Below are 20,329 nucleotides of genomic sequence, written 5' to 3' on the forward strand. Positions count from 1 at the left end.
CTTTGCTCTGAATGCCTTGATAAGTGCAAATAAATCACAGACTAAGTTATTTTCACCCTGCAACTTTAAATTCAAATGGTTCATATGGTTCACCAGACCAGCAAAAAATGCTAATTTCCAAAGCCACTCGGTATCTGATAAAAGTGGTTTGTGATGGTTTTTCTCGGTAAGAAATATATCAATTTCATTCCTGAGCTCAAAGAAGCGCGAAAGAACCTTTCCACAGCTAAGCCATCGAGCTTCAATATAATATGTCAGGTCAGTAAGCTCGGAATCACATTTACCAGTATTCATTGGAAAATTAGTTCAATTGGCACATTTCTGCACAATTCTTCCGCGGGCCGGATAAAATCACATAGCGCGCCGGATGTGGCCCGCGGGCCGTGGTTTGGAGACCCTTGGTCTACACTGTAGCAGTTAAACCGTAAGTATTTAAGTTAGCATACAATTCTTAACCTATCATCGAAAAATCTTTCACATTTTTTAACATTTTTAATAATGTGGGCCGCGCCATAGCTCAAGCGGTTAGTCGCTGGCTTCCCACCGCGGCGGCCCAGGTTCGATCCCGGGTCTGGTCAAGTGGGATTTGTGGTGGACAAAGTGGCGCTGGGGCAGGTTTTCTCCGAGTACTTCGGTTTCCCCTGTCAATCTTCATTCCACCAATTGCTCCACAATCATCCTCACCTATCATCTGGGGCTGGTACTATAGGCCAGAAGTGGCCGCAGTATAAGGGACTTAGTCCCACCCCATTAGCAATAAAAACAAACAAAACAAAACATTTTAAATGTATTTTTAATATACCTTTGATATGTCTATCGGGGCACGCGGTAGAGTAATTGGTTGAGGCACTATGCTACAAGCCGGAAGGTCGCGGGTTCAAGTCCCGACGAGGTTATTAGATATTTTTCAGTTGACCTAAACCTTCCAGCCGCACTATGGCCCTGGGTTCGACTCAGCCTCTAACAGAAATGAGTACCAGGAATCTTCCTGGGGGATTAGACGACGGCCGGCACGTAAGGCTGACAACCTCACCGCCATTTTTGAGCCGTTTGTCTAGAAAATATGGGAACCTCAACATCTCACAACCCTATGGGCCTCTACGGCCTATTACAGGGATACCTTTACTTTACTATTAATATGTCTATCAATGCCATATGAGGAATTCCCAGTTATCATATTAGTCTCTAATTTAGCCCAACATCCATTTAAGCCATGAAGCGCCACTGGATATTAGGTTCCATTAAATTAATTATAATATCTTACTATTTGCTTAGAGGAACTGAGGAAAACTTTGAGGATAGCCACTCTCCAACAGGATTCAAACAGTGTACCACCTTAGTGCCAGTTTCACTTGTTTCAGTGTAGTGTATAATTGCTCCAGAATTTCTGCTCATTTGCCAAGTAAGTCAGTTCATTTGAAGGAAATGTATGTCTGAAATCTACATCAATCGATGAATTCCCACCAGTTATCGACAGCATTTTCCAGTAACAATATGCATTTTAGGATTCTAGGTGTACTGGAAAGTCCTGCTAAATGGAATGCTCATTCTTCTTTTGATATATGCACAGATGAAGCAGAGACCTCAGTTCGAGATAGTGAGAGCATGTGAGGATGATTGTGAGACAATGTGCCTGTTCTTGAGAGAGAACTACTATCCTTTTGAACCAATTAACATCGCCATGGGTCTGGACAGTGGACACAGCATAGCAAATGAAGCTCACCTACTGGACTTTGTTAAGGAAGGGACTTCGTTGTTGGCAGTTGCAACAACACCTCAGAAAACACTGTTGGGTGTCTGCATTAATGGTGAAATATTCAGTGATGAGAATATGATTGAAATAGTCTCAAATTGTACATGTGAGAGGTATGCCAAGTTCCTCCAATTTATAGAAACTGTTGATCGATGTTCAGAATTCTGGAACAGAGTAGCAGTTGAACGGGCACTCTCTTCTGAAGCATTGGCTGTACTAGGGTCAGTAAGGGGTCAGGGAGTTGGAAAAGCGCTTCTGGAGAAAACACTGCAGGTCGCGAAAGATGATGGCTTCCCATTGCTTAGAGTGGATTGCAGTAGTTACTACTCGGCAAAACTGGCAGAGCAGATGGGACTTGAATGCATATATTCTCTGCCATATTCTGAATACAAAAATGAGGATGGATGTCAGATATTTGATCCACCTAGTCCACATGTGGAATATAAATTGTTTATTCACAAGTTCCTCTAGATGAGCTGTCCACATGACATTTCAGTAGAGGTGATGGCTGACTAATTAATTCACTAAGAAATTATAAATGTTAGTAAAGCAATACTGCAAAATACTAAATACATGGAAGTAACAAAAAAGGTTATATGTATCTGTATCTTTAATTAAATTCCATAGATACTTAACTGGCTACCAAAGCTGTCAGATATAGAACATGTCACATATACATTCATTAGTTCTAAACACAGAACTAGTCACATTCATCAAAGAAACAATAATTATACATAAATGAGTAATTTAACAAGCACAGTGGACTCATCAACTTGACAGTAATACTTTATTAAGATCATAGCTTAAATATATGACAAAATATCACATTATAATCAATTAATTTATACAATGTACTATATAAACAGCATTATAAAACGTTCAGTTCATCTTGTATTTAATATACTTGTTAAATGTAAAAATGAATGGAAATATAATATTTTTCAAGGCCGATTTCAGTTGTTTTGTATTATGGGACAAATCCTATATTTGAACAGGTAAACTGTTAAAACGCCTTAATCCCATTATAATACTTGTATGTTCCCTTCTGATAAACTGATAAATGAGACGGTGGGTGATGCAAGTCAGATTTGTCCTAGTATTAATATTATGTAAACCAGAATTTACTTTAAAATGATGTTTATTATTGATCACAAATAATGAAAGTGCATATACTCGTATACTAAAATTGTAGTGGTAATATTTTTGATTCTCTAAAATATTCTCTACATATATCTCCATCTCTAATCCCCACTATAATTCTAATAATTACTTTTTATAGTCTAGAAATTATATTGCTATAACAAAAAGTTCCCCAAAATTTTAGTCCGTAAGTCATGATAGAGTGAAAATAGGAATAGTATACCATCTTCAATGATTCTTGGGACAAGAGTGGCTTTACTGTTCTAATCTCGAAGCAAGATGAACTAATTTTGAGCACAACTGTGTCCATACAAATCTTCCAAGAAAATGTTTTGTCCAGTGTTAGTCCAAGGAATTTTGCATTATAAAAATTCAATGTTTTCTTGTTCCCATTCATTATATTTAAATCAATTAACATCTTATTTATAAATTGCATAAATTTTATCTTATCGACATTTAGCAACAATAAATTAGTAGTGAAACACCTATTTATATCTTGAAAAAATTTATTAACATTATTTTTAAAATTTACGGGGTTGAGGCTAGTAATGATGCACTAGTGTTGTCTACAAACAGAATGAGTTCAGCATTATCATTTATTGTTTTTGGCAAGTCATTAATATAAAGTAAAAAAAAAAATCAATTGACTAAGTGTTGATCCCTGTAGGACACTATTCTTTATCTATCCCCAGTTTGAACAGGAGTCACGGGAATTGTTGTATAAGGTAATGCTTTGGTATGTACCCTCTAGGTTAGATTTAATTAGTTTAAGAGATGTTCCTGTTATTCCATCAAACTCTAATTTTGTTAATGAAGTGTTGTAAGTAAAACAATCAAAAGCTTTCTGTAAGTCACAAAAGATGCCTCCAACCATCATTCTGTTATTCGATGCATTTAATATATCCTCACTCAATCTACATGAAGCCTTGTCTATTGATGCAGAAGATCTGAAACCTAATTGTTCCTCTACTAAAATGTAATAATTTTCAATATGTTGCAGAAGTCTTTGTATATGATTTTTGCAAAGGCCTCAGAAAATTAAGTTAATAAGAGATCGGTCTGTAATTAGTCATGTTTTTCTTATCACCCTTCTTGAATAATGGTTTTACAGTAAAATGTTTTAAACGAGTAAGAAGGGTTTCAGATATTGTAGATTTATTACAAATATAATTTAAAGAATAAGAGATAAAATGAGCGCCTGTGGAGGGAGATGAAGGAGGAGGAGGACCAGCCAGCTCACTGGTGACAGAACCAGAAGATTCAGCACTACTAGTCTGAAGACTAACCATTGGACTTGATCCTGCACCAGTTCCATGCACCCCCCCCCCTTCCCATCTTCTCCTCTCTTTTCATGAGATCCATCTTAATATTATCCTGCCAACTTCTAAGTGTCCCATGTACCCACTTTCCAAAACATATTCCTGATAAATTTTGTAATGAATCTCTTATATCCTTCCGCCTGTGTTACATTCCCAGCTCATCAGCATATCCTAGATTTCACTAGGATAAGGGAACTAGGTCACCTATAGAGATCATACTCATGTAACTCCCAATATCTACTATTCTCAGTTCACGTTATCCCTCCTATGTGCAAATGTTTTCATGTAGTTTATGGTCTTCCCCAGAGCAAGAGATTATGTTTCACAACTGTATGACATGACTGACAAACTTAATAATTTAAAATTGTTAATTACTGTATGATATACAGGAAGTTATACTTTAAATGAGTAGCATAATTTATCATAACTAATTTTGTCTCGAGATCAGTTTTCTTGCGAGCATCTAAACAAATATTTGTGTTATACATTTTAGTTTTCATATTCTTGAATAAGTCAAGTGGGATTTGTGATGGACAAAATGGCGCTGGGGCAGGTTTTCCCGAAGTACTTCGGTTTCCCCTGCCAATCCTCATTCCATCAAATTCTCCATAAACATTATCACCAGTATAGGCACAATAGGACATATGGAAGCCGACATGCTGAGGGGACCTAATATGGATTCCACCTCAGATTATGGGAAATCTTAACTATTGTAAACAATTTTAAGTATTGTAACTTTATTCTCTTATTGTAATCAGCCAATGTACAGTAACTGACTCGTCCTATATCATGTAACAATGATCTATAGAGACGAAATAAATACATACATACATACATACATACATAAGAAATTCCTTAATTCAACATGAGCAAGAACATTAATACATCAATTTCTCTTTTTTCGATTTCTGTGAAACACTGCATTCTAAAATAACTTGCTTATGAAATTTAATAACTGGTGGGGAAAACAGAGTTTAGAAAACTGTAAAGAACTGACCTGCAATATGTGCTATACTTATGTAAATATAAAGTCAAGGACTGGGCATTGTTGTTCCATTCTTTTGATATTATAATGTTCTTGTAATAATAATAGAAGTCTTACGGTACCAGAATTTTAAAATCCAATATTTACTGACATATTTTGCATAGAATACAGTACAATTTGTAGTTTAGTTGTTATCAGGTAGTTATTATATTAATTCATGTCATCGGCACAAAGCTTCAGATATACAGCTTTTAAAATCATGTTCAGGTTTCTTTCTAAATTGGTGATACAACCTTCTTGTGGCTTATGATTCTGTTAATTTACATATCTTATCGTTCTTCATTGTTAAGCTCTCTCATATTTAATTTATTTTTATTCAACAAATGTCACATCAGAAGAAACTAACAGTTCGATCCAGACACACCAGTGCAAAAGAAAATAAAATTATCATGCTGTGAGGTACCTGCCTATCACTGGCACATCTGTGGCACAAAAATTGAACTATGAAATGCAAATCATATATATAATCATGAAGAGTCGGTCAGGTTATACCAACCTTGCTGATTTAGCAAGCTTGTGGTGTGACAGGCTCTGTATCCAATGGCTTCAGCCTTGTATGGATGTGCTGGAATGTGTAATAAATACAATACAATACAATACCTAACCTACAAGTTGCCAACCTCCTTGCTGTTATGCAGAATCCATATATAAGAGTTCCAAACTGAACTGGCTGATTGAGTTTGTTATACATGCCATATAGGTGGATTCCTTATATTTCCTGTACCCACTGTTAATTTCAGTTTTCAAAATCCTGGCTTCATCCAACCTACCTTCTTCATGGACATGTTGGGCTAGTTTTGTCTTTTGTAAAGGACTGTCTGAGAATGTGACGCTGCACAGTTAGTGGTCTGCATATTTCACTAACAGCTGTTGCCACAGAGAATGCTATAGGTGCAATGTGCTGCCTGTTGCAGATATCTTACCAGTCTAGTTCCCATGAATGGACTCCTAAAAATATTTTGTTTTGAAGGTAGTTTTAATGTTGAAATGATTCCATATCTGTTATGAATTGCATGGTTCAGTTTGTGGAGCATCTGAAAGTAGCAAAACAACATTGACAGTTTCATTTCTTGGCTGGAAATCAACCAGTATGCACTCCTCAGCATTCCAGAAGAGTGTGACAATGATTTTTTCAGCTGAAGGTATGGTTCTGGCCTTTTCTTTGTAAGGTGTGAATAGTCTCAGAAGCTGGAGTGCTTATAAACTCCATGTCATACTGCTATCACTGCTTCTTTGGAAATAAACAGCAGTTTTCTTTTGTGTGGAACCAGCTTTCATTACCAGTCACATTGTTCAGTAGGAAGTCATCGCCTCTGAAGTGCATCATTGAAGCAACTGTGGTGATACATTACTGCATACTTCTGTGCTCATCTCACAGCTGTTGCTAAACCCCAAAACAACAAACGTTCTTGTATCCCTAAGTATTTTTCTTCTCCAATGTCAAGCTGCATTACAGGTTCTGTAACTGTTGTCCCTCAGTCTGCTGTGATGAATGCATTGCATTCGATGGTGGTAGTTCTTGGCTGACATCTGTGAGACAGATTGGTGATGTCCCTGCTGCCATATTTGACTTGTTCACCCAGCATCATACATTGCTGGCACCCATGTATGAATCCCCATGTACATGATGGATTCGAATAAAGATAACTGTAACAGAACATTTCTCCTGTATGAGGAATTCACTCACAGCACTCTGGTGAAATGACACATCATTTGTAGCCATTTGGTTCCGAGGGATTATGGCTCAGTGATGGACCATGTGTGCTGTTTTTCAGATTGCAGAAAACTAATGCAGCTTTCTGCTGAGGTGTCTTACAGTAGTGTTTTTACCGAAGTGTAGAATGTAAATAACAAAATTATTAATTAAATAAGTTGTTTACTCTCTTTTATTTGGTTGATATGTGTTAACAGAACGAAATTTACATTCAAATTGTGTTATGTTGGTATGATTGACTGGGACTGGTAGTAAGTAGTGCTGCGCTCTGTGAGTTCGTGTACTGTAGCGAAATAAACAGTCACCTAACAGCCATGTAGTGTTCTAATTTGTTTGCATGATACCGCTTCATACAAAGACTAAGAAATAAAGTTTTACAACATAAGAAATTAACAGGTTATGGGCCCAGGCAGAAAATATTACGCCCTGAAGTGTGTTGTGTGAAATGGTCGAACTTGTTCAGTGATTCGTGTGGGAGTTTTCTCTTTTTTTTTCCGTGGAAAATTGTTAGGCGCGAGAGGGGGGCATCTGTTGAAGAGATCCATTCAAAATGGCGGAGCGAAGTATGTATTATATGGGTAACCAAGAGGAGAAAACTTACGATACCGAAAATAACACGACGCAATTATAATGGGTGGATGGCGCGTGTGAAGTCAGAACTTTTATTACGTGAATGCTGGGAGCCAATCGCTGGATATGAAGACGCGGCAGGAGCGCAATTATCACAAACGGAGATGAGGAGAGTCAAAGAAAACCTTAACAGCATTAGCAGTCATCATAAGAACTGTAAGTGACGAACTGATCAACGACATACATGACTGCAATGACGCCAGAGAAGCATGGGGAATATTGGACAAAGTATGTAACGAAAACACAGAATACGGTGCCATGACAAAACTAAGAGAATTAGCTTGAATACAGAAATTTGAGGATGTAAGCATGCGAGATTACTGCTCAAAGATTATGACTTAATAGGCTACTGAAGAGAAATGATCTTAGATTTTCAGACAGACAGCAGCAACATGTCTTAACTGGACTACCCAAACCCAAATATGAGATAACAGAGAAGACACTGATAGCGCAACCAAATAATTTACAAATAGCAGTAGTTAAGCAATACTTACTTAAAGAAGAGGAGCAAGAAAAGCAAGATGAGGAAGAACATCAGGCACTTAAAGTGAAGAGAAATTACTCAAGGAGACAAACAGAGACGAAAGATGCAGAAGAGAAGCAGAACTGCCAAAATCAACACAGCTATCAGGGCAAAGGGAAATTCAGACCCCGAGGAGGTAAGCAGTATGAGCGTACCAAGCAGCGGTTTTGGTGCTATGCATGTGGGGAAGAAAACCAGATTGTATACAATTGCCCTAGGCGGTTGGAAGGAGCCAATAACAAAGGGAAGATAAACGGTGAAAGGAAGATTAAAGATGTGGAAACCAAAGGTGAGAAGAAGGAGAGGGCCAGCGCATCTCTAGTAACTATGGAGCATATACTACTATGTACTAAGAAGAATATAACAAACAATGGAAGTGTATGGCTGTTCGACAGTGGAGCATCTGATCATATGACAAACAGGAAGGATCTCACGCACAACTTTGCAAGCATAAATGGAGAGGTAGTAGTAGGTGATGGAGCCCCTTTAAAAATTGCAGGAAAGGGAAGGATAACGCTCTAAATGTCCCAGGAATGCGGAGGAAATGATATAGAGTTAAAAGGTGTGCTTTATGTCCCAGAGCTACAAGATAGTCTTAATTTCTCAAGGCCAGATTGAAGAAAATGGACTTAAGATTGTGATGCACAACAGTACGTCGAAAATCATATGTAATGAGATGATGATATTCCAAGCTCACCGAGTGTCAAGGCTGTATTATGTAATGACCCTGGGTAGCACCACTGTGGACAACATCAAGGAGGCATATGACAGGCAGAAGAGTGGAGAGAGTGAGTGTTCACCATGTGATGAGAACCATTCCCAACTGGAGAAGGGGAAAAGGCCGAAGAAGTTTTAGACAGAGTCCACTCTGATGTTATAGGACCAATATCACTTATGTCAATGCGACAGAAGAAATACATCATTATGTTCATAGACGAAGCATCAAGGTACGTAACAGCTGTTGCTATCAGAAGAAAGAGTGAGACATTGGCGGAGTTCATAAAGTACAAAAATAGGGCAGAATTACTGCATGATAAGAAAATTAAAGAGTTACAGACAGACCAGGGGACCGAGTACCTAGAAGCCGGTGTACAGAAATATTTACAGGAAAATGGAATACAGCACAGGAGATCAGTTATCTACACACCTCAGCAGAATGGCTTATGTGAGCGCGTGAATTTAACATTGTGTAATGTGATCAGATGCATATTGATTGAATCAGGACTACGAGTAGCTTTTGGGCAAAGGCATTACAAACAGCTTGCTATATGAGGAACAGGTGCCCATCAGAAGTTATCCAGTTCAAGACACCATTAGAGATATGGAAAGGGAGAGACTTGAAGAAAGAAGACTTCCAACACATGAGGGTGTTTGGGAGCAGGGCATGGGAATGGGTCCCCGATGCACACCAAGAAGGGAAATTTAGCCTTTGTGCAAGAGAATGTGTGTTCCTTGGTTATGATGATGGAACAAAGGGGTACCATCTCTGGGACAAAGAATGTAGAGTGATAATTAATAGTCGAGATGTTAAGTTTCAGGAACACACATTCCCATACCTGGAAAGGTGATATCATCAAGCGAGGAAACGACCCTAATACGAATCGGAGAAACACCAGATGAACAGGGACTTCTAATTGGAGAGAACAGCTTAGATCAGGATGAAATAACTTACACTGGTGACAATATACGTCCAACGAGAGGTACTGGACCAAAAGGAAGAGAGGGCTCAGTCACCATCTCAACCAAGAAGGACGGAGAGGATTAAATACTCAAAGCCAAGGTTTGAGCTACCATGTTGCATGAGAGCCACACACCTGACGTCCGAGGAGACTGTATCACCACTGGAAATTATTCCTACAGTTCATGAGGCACTCAGCGGCCCCAGGAGCTGGAAACGATGAGGAACCAGGAGACGTGGGAATTAGTTAAGAAACCAGAGAACTGTAATGTCATAGGATGCAAGTGGGTATTTACAGTCAAAACTATCAATGGAAGGATTGTTAGATATAAAGCTAGATTAGTGGCTCAGGGTTTCAAGCAGATTCATGGGGTGGACTACACAGAGACATTTATTTAGTCCAGTACTTCACAAGAAAACGATGAGGACACTTCTAGCTATTGCTGTAGAGAGACAGTGGGAAATGATACATATAGATGTGACTGGGGCTTACCTGAATAGCAAACTTGAAAATCTGATCTATATGAAGCAACCCCCAGGTTTTGAGGAGAGGGGAGACAGTTTTGTCTGTAAGCTTCGAAACAGCATCTCAGGCCTTAAGCAGTCAGGTAGGGACTGAACAAACATTTGCATTGAATCTTGGTAAATAAGTTAAGTTTTAAACGGTGTGTAAAGGACGCTTGTGTATATGTAAAGAAATCAATTGTTTTAGCAGTATATGTAGATGATATGCTTTTAATTGGCAAAGGAGAGGTATGAAAGAAATTCGAGAGAAGCTATCAGATGACTTGGATGTGAAAGATCTGGGTGAAGTTTCAAAATTTTTGTCCATTAATATCAGAAAGGGAGGTAGTGGTGAGTTAATCCTAGAGCAAGAAAAATATATTGACTGGCTGTTAGGTGAATTCAATATGGGAAACTGGAAAGGGCTTAGTTCACCATTGGAAGTTGGATGTATTAACACTGATAGGGCTACTGAGAAGAAATTTTGTCAATCTATTTACTGTAAGGTTGTAGGATGCCTTCAAGACCAGGTATCACAAACCCTGTCTGTATAGTTAGCCAACACTGCAAAGACCCTACTTTCACAAAGTGGAATAATGTTAAGCACATTTAAAGAAGACCAAAAGTTACAGATTACATTTTTGTAAGACAAACAAGGAGACTTCTGTGTTTACAGATTCTGATTGGGCTACTAATAAGATGGACAGTATTTCTGTTTCAGGATATTGTTTCATACTAGCAGGAGGAGTCGTATGTTGGCGTAGCAAGAAACAAAACCGAGTTGCCGTTCTTCTACGCGTTATGTGTACATGGCAAAATATGAATGTGTCTCGGAGTTCGAATGGTTTAGGGACTTTCTTCTACATGAGGTAGGACAGGAAGTATTAAGTACCATTATTCTAGGGAACTAGTCAAAGTTGGTGAGATCACATTTGTCTGTGTCGAGTCATGTAAAAACTTTGCTGATGTTTTTACTAAACCACTTTCTGGTCCCAAGACAAAGGAATTTTTCAGATTATTAGATTTATATTAACTGAACCTTAAGATTGCAATAATTTAAGATAAGTGCACTTTGTTTATGACTTGATTTTTCTCTCAGAATTTTAATGTATGTGAGACAAATATAATATTGTAAACAGAATTTTAACTTTTGTGTTTTGTAATTGAACAATAGGTGTGTTCAGGTTAAGTGGTTAAGTGGTTCGTACAATTGAAATTACTTTGAATTTTATATTTTCAAGGAGAGGTGTTAACAGGACAAAATTTAGATTCAAATTGTGTTGTGTTGGTATGATTGATTGGGAGTAAGTAGTGCTGCACTATGTGAGTCAGCGTACTGTAGTCAAATAAACAGTCATGTGGTAGCCATGTAGCATCCTAGTTTGTTTACCTGATACCTTTCATACAAAGACAAAGAAAGAAAGAACGAAAGTTTTACAACATAATAAATTAACAATATGCAAGTGAAGTGCATAGGAATTAAAATCAACTTTAACTGCGGACAATCAGATCTGTACAGTGAGTGATGCTAGACAAATCTGTTCTAATTGGGGTTTTGAGGTTGAATTAACAGGATTTTTAGATCAGATGGGACAGGGGTGGCACAAAACCGGGAGGAGGATATATATATTTTTCTATGGGAAGGGGAATGAAAATCATGAATTATGTGTGGGTTTTTTCGTATATAAGAGAATCACATCAGCAGTTAAGAGGGTAGAGTTTGTTAGCGACAGGATTTCATAATATAAATACCTAAGAGGTTGCTGGAACAAGAGCATCAGAGAACCATATAGATGAATAAATGATTTTAAGAATGGTTACCAGCCTAGAAGTAATGTAATGAGGGATGAGAATGGTGATCTGCTTGCAGATTTCCACGACATTTTGAAAAGGTGGAAGAACTACTTTTCCCTGTTATTGAATGTACATAGGTTCAGTGATGTTAGGCAAATAGATATATGTACCTCTGAGCTGTTAGTATGTGACCCTACCCGTTTTGATGTTGAAATTGCTATAGCAAGGTTGAAAAGTTATAAATCACCATGCAGTGATCAAATTCTGACAGAACTGATTCAGGCAGGAGGTGAAATATTACCTTCTAAGATTCATAAGCTAATTCTATTTGAAATAAGGAAAAACTGCCTGATCAGTGGAAGGAGTCTATTGTACCAGTTCACAAGAAGGGTATTAAACTGACTGTAGTAATTATCATGTGATATCACTGCTATAAACTTCATACAAATGTTTACCCAATATTCTACTCTCAAGGTTAAAATCATTGGGGATCGTCAACGAGGGTTTTGATGTAACAGATGAACTATTGATCAGATTTTTGTACTCATCAGATACTGGAGAAAAAGTGGGAGTAGAATAAAACAGTACATCAGTTGCTCGTATATTTCAAAAGCCTATGAGTCGGCTAGGAGGGAAGTATTGTACAGTATTCCCTTAGAGTTTGGGGGTACCCTTGAAACTAGTTACACTGATTACAACTGATTACAATATTTTTAAATGAAACATATAGTAAAGTCCATATAGGTCAGCATTTGTCTGATAATTTCCCTGTCCAAAAAGGTCTAAAACATGGAAATGCTATATCACCACTACTATTCAACTTTGCTTCAGAATATGCCATTAGATGGGACTGAAATTAAATGGGACACATCAGCTGCCGGTCTATGCTGTTAATGTGAATCTACTGGGTGATAATATACTGTAGATACTATAAAGAAAAACACAGAAACTTTAGTTGACACTAGTAAGAAGTCTGGTCTAGATATAAACACAGAGAAAACTAAGTATATGTTGCTATCTTGTTTTGGTATGCAGGGCAAAATCGTGACATAAAGATAACTAACAGATGTTTTGAAAATGTGGCACAGTTCAGATATGTGGGAATGACTATAACACATCAGAACCTGATTCAGGAGGAAATTAAGAGGAGATTGAATTCGAGTGATGCTTGCTACCATTCAGTCCAGAATCTTTCGTCTTATAATCTGCTTTCTAAAAACAAAAAATAGAATATAGGTAAGTATAATTTTGCCTGTGGTTCTGTATGGGTTTGATACTTTGTCTCTGACGTTAAGGGAGGCACATAGACTGAAGGTGTTTGAGAACGGTGTTGAGGAGAATATTTGGACCGAAGAGCAATAAAGTGTTAGGAGGTTGGAGAAAACTACACAATGAGGAGCTTCATAACTTTTACTCTTCACCAAGTATAATTAGAGTGATCAAGTCAAGAAGGATGAGATTGGCAGGACATGTAACATGAATGGGGGGGGGGGAGAAGAATGCATATAGGATATTTTTGGGAAAGCCAGAAAGAACGAGACCACTAGGAAGACCAAGATTTAGATGGATGGACAATGTTGAGATGGATCTTAAGGAGATAGAATGGGATAGTATGGACCAGATTGATCTAGATCATGACAGAGACTAGTCGAGGGCTGTTGTGAACATGTTAATGTACCTTTGGGTTCCATAAAATGTTGGGAAGTTCTTGAGTAGATGCACAATTGGTGGCTTCTCAAGAAGGGCTCAGCTCCATGAGTGAGAGATTGACAGTGTTTAGCAAATATGAATATATTATTAATATTTGTAGCTAAATGTCTGGCACTAATGGTCTTTCTAGAAAGTTTGGAATTTGTCGTAGGTGGGTCACCAGTGACCTGATTTGTACACACTGTGGCTACTGCCTGTGCAAACACCAGCACCATCCACCAGACAGGAGTGTGCCATGACATTATATCCCTTGTAAGTACCAGAAGCGTGTGAAGCAACAGGAGGGGAGAATCAGGCACCTGGAAAAGGAATTTAAGCTAATTAGTTAGGAAATTTGTAAGCTGAAAGCAGGAAACGTCAGCAGTAACTTCATGGAGCAGGATAATTAATGAAATTAGAAAAAAGCAAAGAATTGCAATGTGGTCCAAGTCTATAGGGACTAGCTGTATTGATTGGGCCCAACTGAGCAGGTTTCACCTGAAGATGTAGACAGAATCAAGGAGGGTGTGCTATGGCATCATTGTTCACAAACTAACAATACATCATTTTATCTACCATAATGTAAAGAATGGCCAAAGAATATTACTGACAAATGCTCTGAATTAATAGCACTTCAAAAAATACTAGTTCTGCTAGTTATATTGCAGTAATGTCCCACAACACACCAATCTTCTGATCATGAAGGAATTTTCAAAGTCTGTTTCAGACCAATACTGCTACAATACCTGTTATTCCAAGCATCAGTACAGCTGGTCTGATGGTTCAGGATTAATCAGTAAAAGTCGTTAAGTTGAGGTCAAGAGGACTGGCATGTACTGCCCAAGAGAAATTTACAAAAATGTGTTGTACTCTCACAGTCAATTTATTCAGTTGTTTTGCTTGTTTAATTTTAGGTGGCAGTAGATTTAACTTTTTAGTTTCTATGTTTTGCAGTAAAAGCCTTTGCCTCTTGAGTTAGTAATTTATGAGGTGAATGTTCTACTCTGGCATCAGTTTCATCGAGCTTTTCCTCAGCACAGTATTATGTAATGTATTTCTTGCAGAAGAAAGACTCAGTTAAATTCCCTTTCTTCACCAATTTGAAAATTACTGATGAAGCTTGACCTTGAATACCAGAATGGTTATGGCGAGACATTTTCTTTTTTTTATAAGTATCTGACAGAAGACCCCATTATTTAAGTGTAAACATCGCCGTTGCACATCAGTGCTCTAACTGAGATTATAAGACAGATTTGTTAATGGCTTATTAGAACAGAAACACAAGGGGAACTGATACATATTGCACTGAGTCATTTGCAGCTGCAGTTGAAGTGATACAAGATAAAGAGCAACAGAGGCATTCACAGTAACACCACCTGGTGGTCTCTCCATTCATTTATTGCTTAAAGCACTTTCACCTAACCTCTACTACATTTCGTTCTCATAGTCGGGGCAGCAATTTCTTTTCCATAAATTTTAATTCTAATGCCCTTCTTGGTATCTTTGTTATGCCCATTCTTTTACATGGCCTAGCCATTCTACTCATTTTTCTTTTAAGTCCTTTAACAAATTTTGAATTCTAATTTTCTATATAAAAAACCTTTGTTTCTAACACAAGATCCCCTTTCTCCTTGAGTACTTTTAAAGAATGTTATATTCATTGCTGTGATTTTGCCTTTGTTTCGCCTTGTTTCAGTATTTTATTGTGACATGACTACTTAAAGGCTCGATAAACAAGCGAGCTGTCACTAGGCAATGGCTCATCAAGATGTCAGCAACAGTGAAAGAGCTGTTGGAAGCTGTTTTTCCTCTGCAGTCTGACCTGAGGCTATATAGTAAGGACAAGTGAGCAACTTAATTAGTTCAGTTCTGAGTTAGTTGCAAGCCATCTGCCATCCAGTGAGGACATGAGTATGGAAATAGAGCCGTTACCAGGCAACGATTGATGAAGGCATAGAAAGCTTTATGTGTGCTGCAATACAGTGATTTGTAGAGAGAGTAGATCTATGAAATGGTTATATTACTTGTAGTTATGAGTTGTAAGTGTTTAACAAATTCAGTTACCCATCAAAACCCTGTGTCTGTTCGCTAACACATGAAATATTATCATGTGTAGAGTGTGTGTGACTATAGACAGACTTTGGATTGGTAAATGGATTTATTGTCCACTAATACACATAACTCAGAACTACAAACAAATTACAGCACCACCACTAATCTTCCCAACTTCTCGTGCAGAACTCAACTCAGCTGTCAACTGAACGTGTTGCTCCAACTGCCCTGATTATAACATCTTGGCACAGACCACATAGAAAACACCATTCTTCTATTGTTACTTGAATATTTGTTGCCATGTAAATGTGTTTGCCAGCTGTTGCCTAGAAACTGTTGCTGTTTATTCACCTTATCTCACAGTCGTTGCATAGCAAAGGCTGCACACTCTGCAGTAAGCATTCGAAATGTACTGTGTAGATTGTTGTTTTGCATTGCTTTAGTATCTGTTCCACAGTATTCCTTTCATAATTCAATAGCATTATAACAAGCCTTGTACAGGCTTGATCTCTGACTGCATTTCATGACTTATTAAGGAACAGAGTTCATCTAGCATTATTCCTATCTGGCGTAGTCGTTTTAAGCAGTAATGGTGATGAATTAAAGGATTTTCCCATTTAAGATTAATTTATGGAGTAGTTTATTTGAACACTAAATTGAGGAATGTCTTAAAACTGGCTTGGGGTTATTGAAATTGAATGTGAGGGAAAATGTTAAATCATGGGACATTAAATAGGCTTTCCCCTGTTTGTAGGAATGCATCCTGAATGTATTTTGAAGACTAAACCTGTGTCTTATAAAAATTTGTCCTCAGATCGGTTTATCATCCTGGTTTATTTTGTTTGCACATATGGTTAGTGCAACAGGCAGCAGTTTCTCTCTTGAAGCATGTAGTATGGTGTTGCATGTAGCGAGGTAGAGGAACTCCTCTACCGTTGGCCACCATTTCTAGAAGTCAAGCCAACGGTGGTGGAGTTACCACTCCTCACTACACTTCATTTCTGCTCGTGGCATTACAGCCTGCAACAAATCATAACAATTTATGTTGCATTTACTAATCATTACCTTCATTATGCAATTCAATATATAATCACTGGCAAAATTTACTCGTTGTTACACTCAGTCTGTAATGTCTAATTTAAATATTCTCCAAACAACTTTGAAAATAATTTATAATAATGAAAAGTACCATTCATAATTTGTACACTTTTCCATTTGTCATTAGATCGTTTGCAGATGTTCTTACATCTTTGCCATGTTCCATTAGGATCAAATTAAGGATGATAAGATGTATCGGACATATGCCATGGGAAAGATGAATAATGGATACGAAGTTTTTGTTGTTAAACATGATTTGAAAGATATAGACATATGTGGGAGAATAATATTAAAATGAATTCTAAAGGTATATTGTGGGAGGGTTGTGACTGGATTCACCTGGCTTAGGATAGGGACCAGTAACAGGCTCTGTTTAACATTGTAATGGACCTTTAGGTTCCATAAAAGTTAGCTTCGCAAAAGGATTACACATATTTCATGAAGTTAGTTACATACTCATTCTCCTTACAGATGTTTAAGTTTATTTTCAGAAGAAATTCGTCGATATAAACTGAATGGCTGGAAAGAAATGGGAAAAATGGAGAAAGGAATTGTGTGTACAGCCTTGGAGATGGAACAGATTAAAAAGCCAATCCAGGAAGAGGAAAAAGAAGGAGGAGGAGGAGAAAACATGATGAAATCATAATACAGAGATGTTTTGAAGCATGATTTTTCTATAAGCAAGCTGGTTTGAAGCCATCACTCCAAATTATGGATTTTGTTTTCAAATCTTGCAACACTGAGCACATCCAGTAACCCAATGGATGCCCTTCAGTTATTCAGTGGTTCACAGTGCAGATTGTAGTCACTGTCAAACTAGGCGAGAAGAAAATTAGTTGTGGTGAACTGGAAGAGTGTGAGAGATTTAAGTCTTTTGCTGACATTCTGGAGGAACAGGATGCCTCCATCTTCAGGGTTAAAGTCTAAAGGTTGAGGAATAGGTTTGGTTATATAGGCAGGTTGAATATCATGACATTATATCAAAGTATGTTTCTTTCTTGATTTGTAATTTTTTGCCCTTTTCTTTCTGGTGAAATTTAACAATTTTTTGGGTGTTTAAATGGTTTTGAGTGATCAGTTGAGACTCCTGTAAAAGTCATCATGGCTGAATGAAATATCTCAGATCTTAATGACTCTGTTATAACTTAGTTTGGTGCTGACTTTTAAATGTGGAGTCTCAGGATCAATTCCGGGTAATTTCATATGAGATTTGTTGTGAACAAAGTGCCATTGTTGCAGGTTTCTTTCCAAGTTTCTTCAGTGTTCCTCAGGTAAAAAAGGTGAGATGGTAAAGTAATCCCTGTAGCTGGCTGTGGAGGCCCAAAGAGTTGCGAGACAACTAGGCAGTCAGGTCACAGATGGCAGTGAGGTTCTTGGTACTCATTTCAGTTAGTGGCTGAGTTAACCCCAGGGCCATATTGTGGTTGAAAGGATTAGGTCTATTAAAGAATCTAGTGACCTCATTGGGAAACAAACCTCGATCTTCCTCAGTCACTCATTATTCCACCACTGTCATATACCAGTCTAGCACTGCTTCCTGACCCATGTGATAGATGACTAGATATCATTATCACATCCTTGATCTCTATCTTTGGGGCTTCATTCATCTTTGAACTGGCACTGCAAAGTGGGTATTTTTTATTGTAGTGACAATGGAATGTGAGATTGGAAGTTATAATGGAAGTAACTATAAAAATTATTGTCACCAGGAATGTGACGCCATTTAGTTTGGCAAGATTTCAGAAGATCCTGCTTTCTCCATCTTCTACCCTGAAGATATAAGTGACAGTTTCCTCTTAGTCTGTAATGCATTTCTCATGATGAAATGGGATATCACTACTATCAGCACTTGATCTGCTAAATAGATACATCTTCCTGCTCTTTGATATGGGAGCTCTAGATTAAATTTTCTCTTCTGTTAGTATCAGACTAATGTAAGTCATTTGTTGCCAGTTATTTCCTCTCTTCTTGATGTCTTTCTATTACCTGGCTGAACCATCTTTATCCGAGTCATCCCACAGGCCTCATTCCTTCAATCTGAAATCTCGGCATTTTCATTCTATCCCATGCCCTTTCATGACGGAACCACTACAACACTACATTCTTATCCCTTCCAGATTTTTTTATCATATTGACTTCCAGCTACTCTTTCTTGTTGCTTTCTTGTTCTTTCTATCTGTTGCTAGAGTTTTGCCTTTGTTTCTTCTTTAAGGTTAAATTTCCTTATTTTAAGTTAAAATCAGTTAAAACTAGATTGCACAGAGTGTGGTTTTGCGCCGTTTTTGGGTCTCTGCCTTCCTGTAACTTAATTTAACTGTTTTGTATGCTCCATCAATTTTCTCTTCTGATTGTATCTTGCTTCCCAAATAAATGTGTTCACCTTTTCAGTTATTGTGTCTAAATCTTGTTCTGTTTTCTTCTTGATTTTTTATAGTAAAATTCCATTGACTTAGTTTCTCTTAAATTTCAGTTTCATCTTTCGCAAAATCAATACATCTTCTGCAAATAATAATGTTTTCATGTCGAGTCTTTTATTTCTTTATGACACTACTTTCAGTGTCACCCAAGAGACTACCTTTAAATTAATGGTGGAAATGGAGGGTTCCATGGATTTAAATGAAACACATACAAGTTTTGAAGAAGATACCTGAGGTTTTTTCAGTTTGGTTCATTGTATACATAGAAGAAGATATTCCATTTTGAATGTTAAAGATAGTCATTTTATGTATAAATATTATTTTTTATCAGAAAGGATTTTGAATAGGACCCCCCTTTTTCTTAGACTAAGGCATGAATTCAGGTCTTTTTCTTTGGTCGGTGGCTGATCAGCTGTCATCTCGTGATATCCGAGGCCACCACTTTAACACATTCTTTTTAATTCCAGTTACCGCAATGGTTCTCTCTGATTTCTGTACACTCAGTGTTCAGGTTCATTCAAAAATAGTCATCAGATGGATTTAAATAGGGAGAATCTGGTGACTATTCTGTGGGTTTGACACATTTAATACTAGCATCATTAGAAATTTTGACAGAGGATAATACATGATATGCTCTACATACCTTATAGGACTTCATCAGTTTTATCATTCTGGAGAGTAATTTTTGCACTACCAGATATAAACAGAGACTGGATTCGAGCAAGATGAAGAGCACTCTCTTGAACTCTTATATCTGAAAACAAAGAACGGGTAAGAAATATAAGTGTTTGAATCCTTGAGAGTCAGTTTATAAATACGCTTCAGCCTTAGGCATGTCAGCCCGATAATTTTACAGAACATTAAATTTTATCCAAATATGTCTATTTGCAGACACCTGTAAGCTTAGAATTGGCGCCTGGACGTCACTGCTTCCCTGTATATGAATGCTAAATGACGTTTTCACTTCTCAGGC

At 37.5% G+C, this 20,329-nt stretch overlaps 1 protein-coding gene and 2 long non-coding RNA genes across 4 annotated transcripts in view; 2 read left to right on the forward strand and 1 right to left on the reverse strand.

Annotated features, from left to right (window-relative positions):
- Window positions 1-1,060: 1,060 nt before the first annotated feature.
- Window positions 1,061-4,780, forward strand: LOC111862554. The gene has a single exon (XM_033750716.1). It carries the CDS (start codon window positions 1,541-1,543, stop codon window positions 2,222-2,224), a length of 684 nt encoding a protein of 227 aa, XP_033606607.1. The 5' UTR covers window positions 1,061-1,540; the 3' UTR covers window positions 2,225-4,780.
- A 229-nt stretch (window positions 4,781-5,009) lies between these two features.
- On the forward strand, window positions 5,010-15,573 carry LOC111862549. The gene is made up of 3 exons (XR_002842449.2): window positions 5,010-11,175; window positions 13,962-14,062; window positions 15,486-15,573. It is a non-coding gene; the product is annotated as an uncharacterized LOC111862549 (long non-coding RNA).
- Window positions 14,652-20,329, reverse strand: part of LOC111862550 — an 82,250-nt gene continuing 76,572 nt past the window's right edge. For both annotated transcript variants that reach the window (XR_002842450.2, XR_004512808.1), the window contains exon 3: window positions 14,652-20,110. This is a non-coding gene — a long non-coding RNA (uncharacterized LOC111862550). The remainder of the gene's footprint in view (window positions 20,111-20,329) is intronic.

The sequence above is a fragment of the Cryptotermes secundus genome, unplaced genomic scaffold (genome assembly GCF_002891405.2).
Source record: "Cryptotermes secundus unplaced genomic scaffold, Csec_1.0 scaffold1293, whole genome shotgun sequence".
NCBI lineage: Eukaryota > Metazoa > Arthropoda > Insecta > Blattodea > Kalotermitidae > Cryptotermes > Cryptotermes secundus.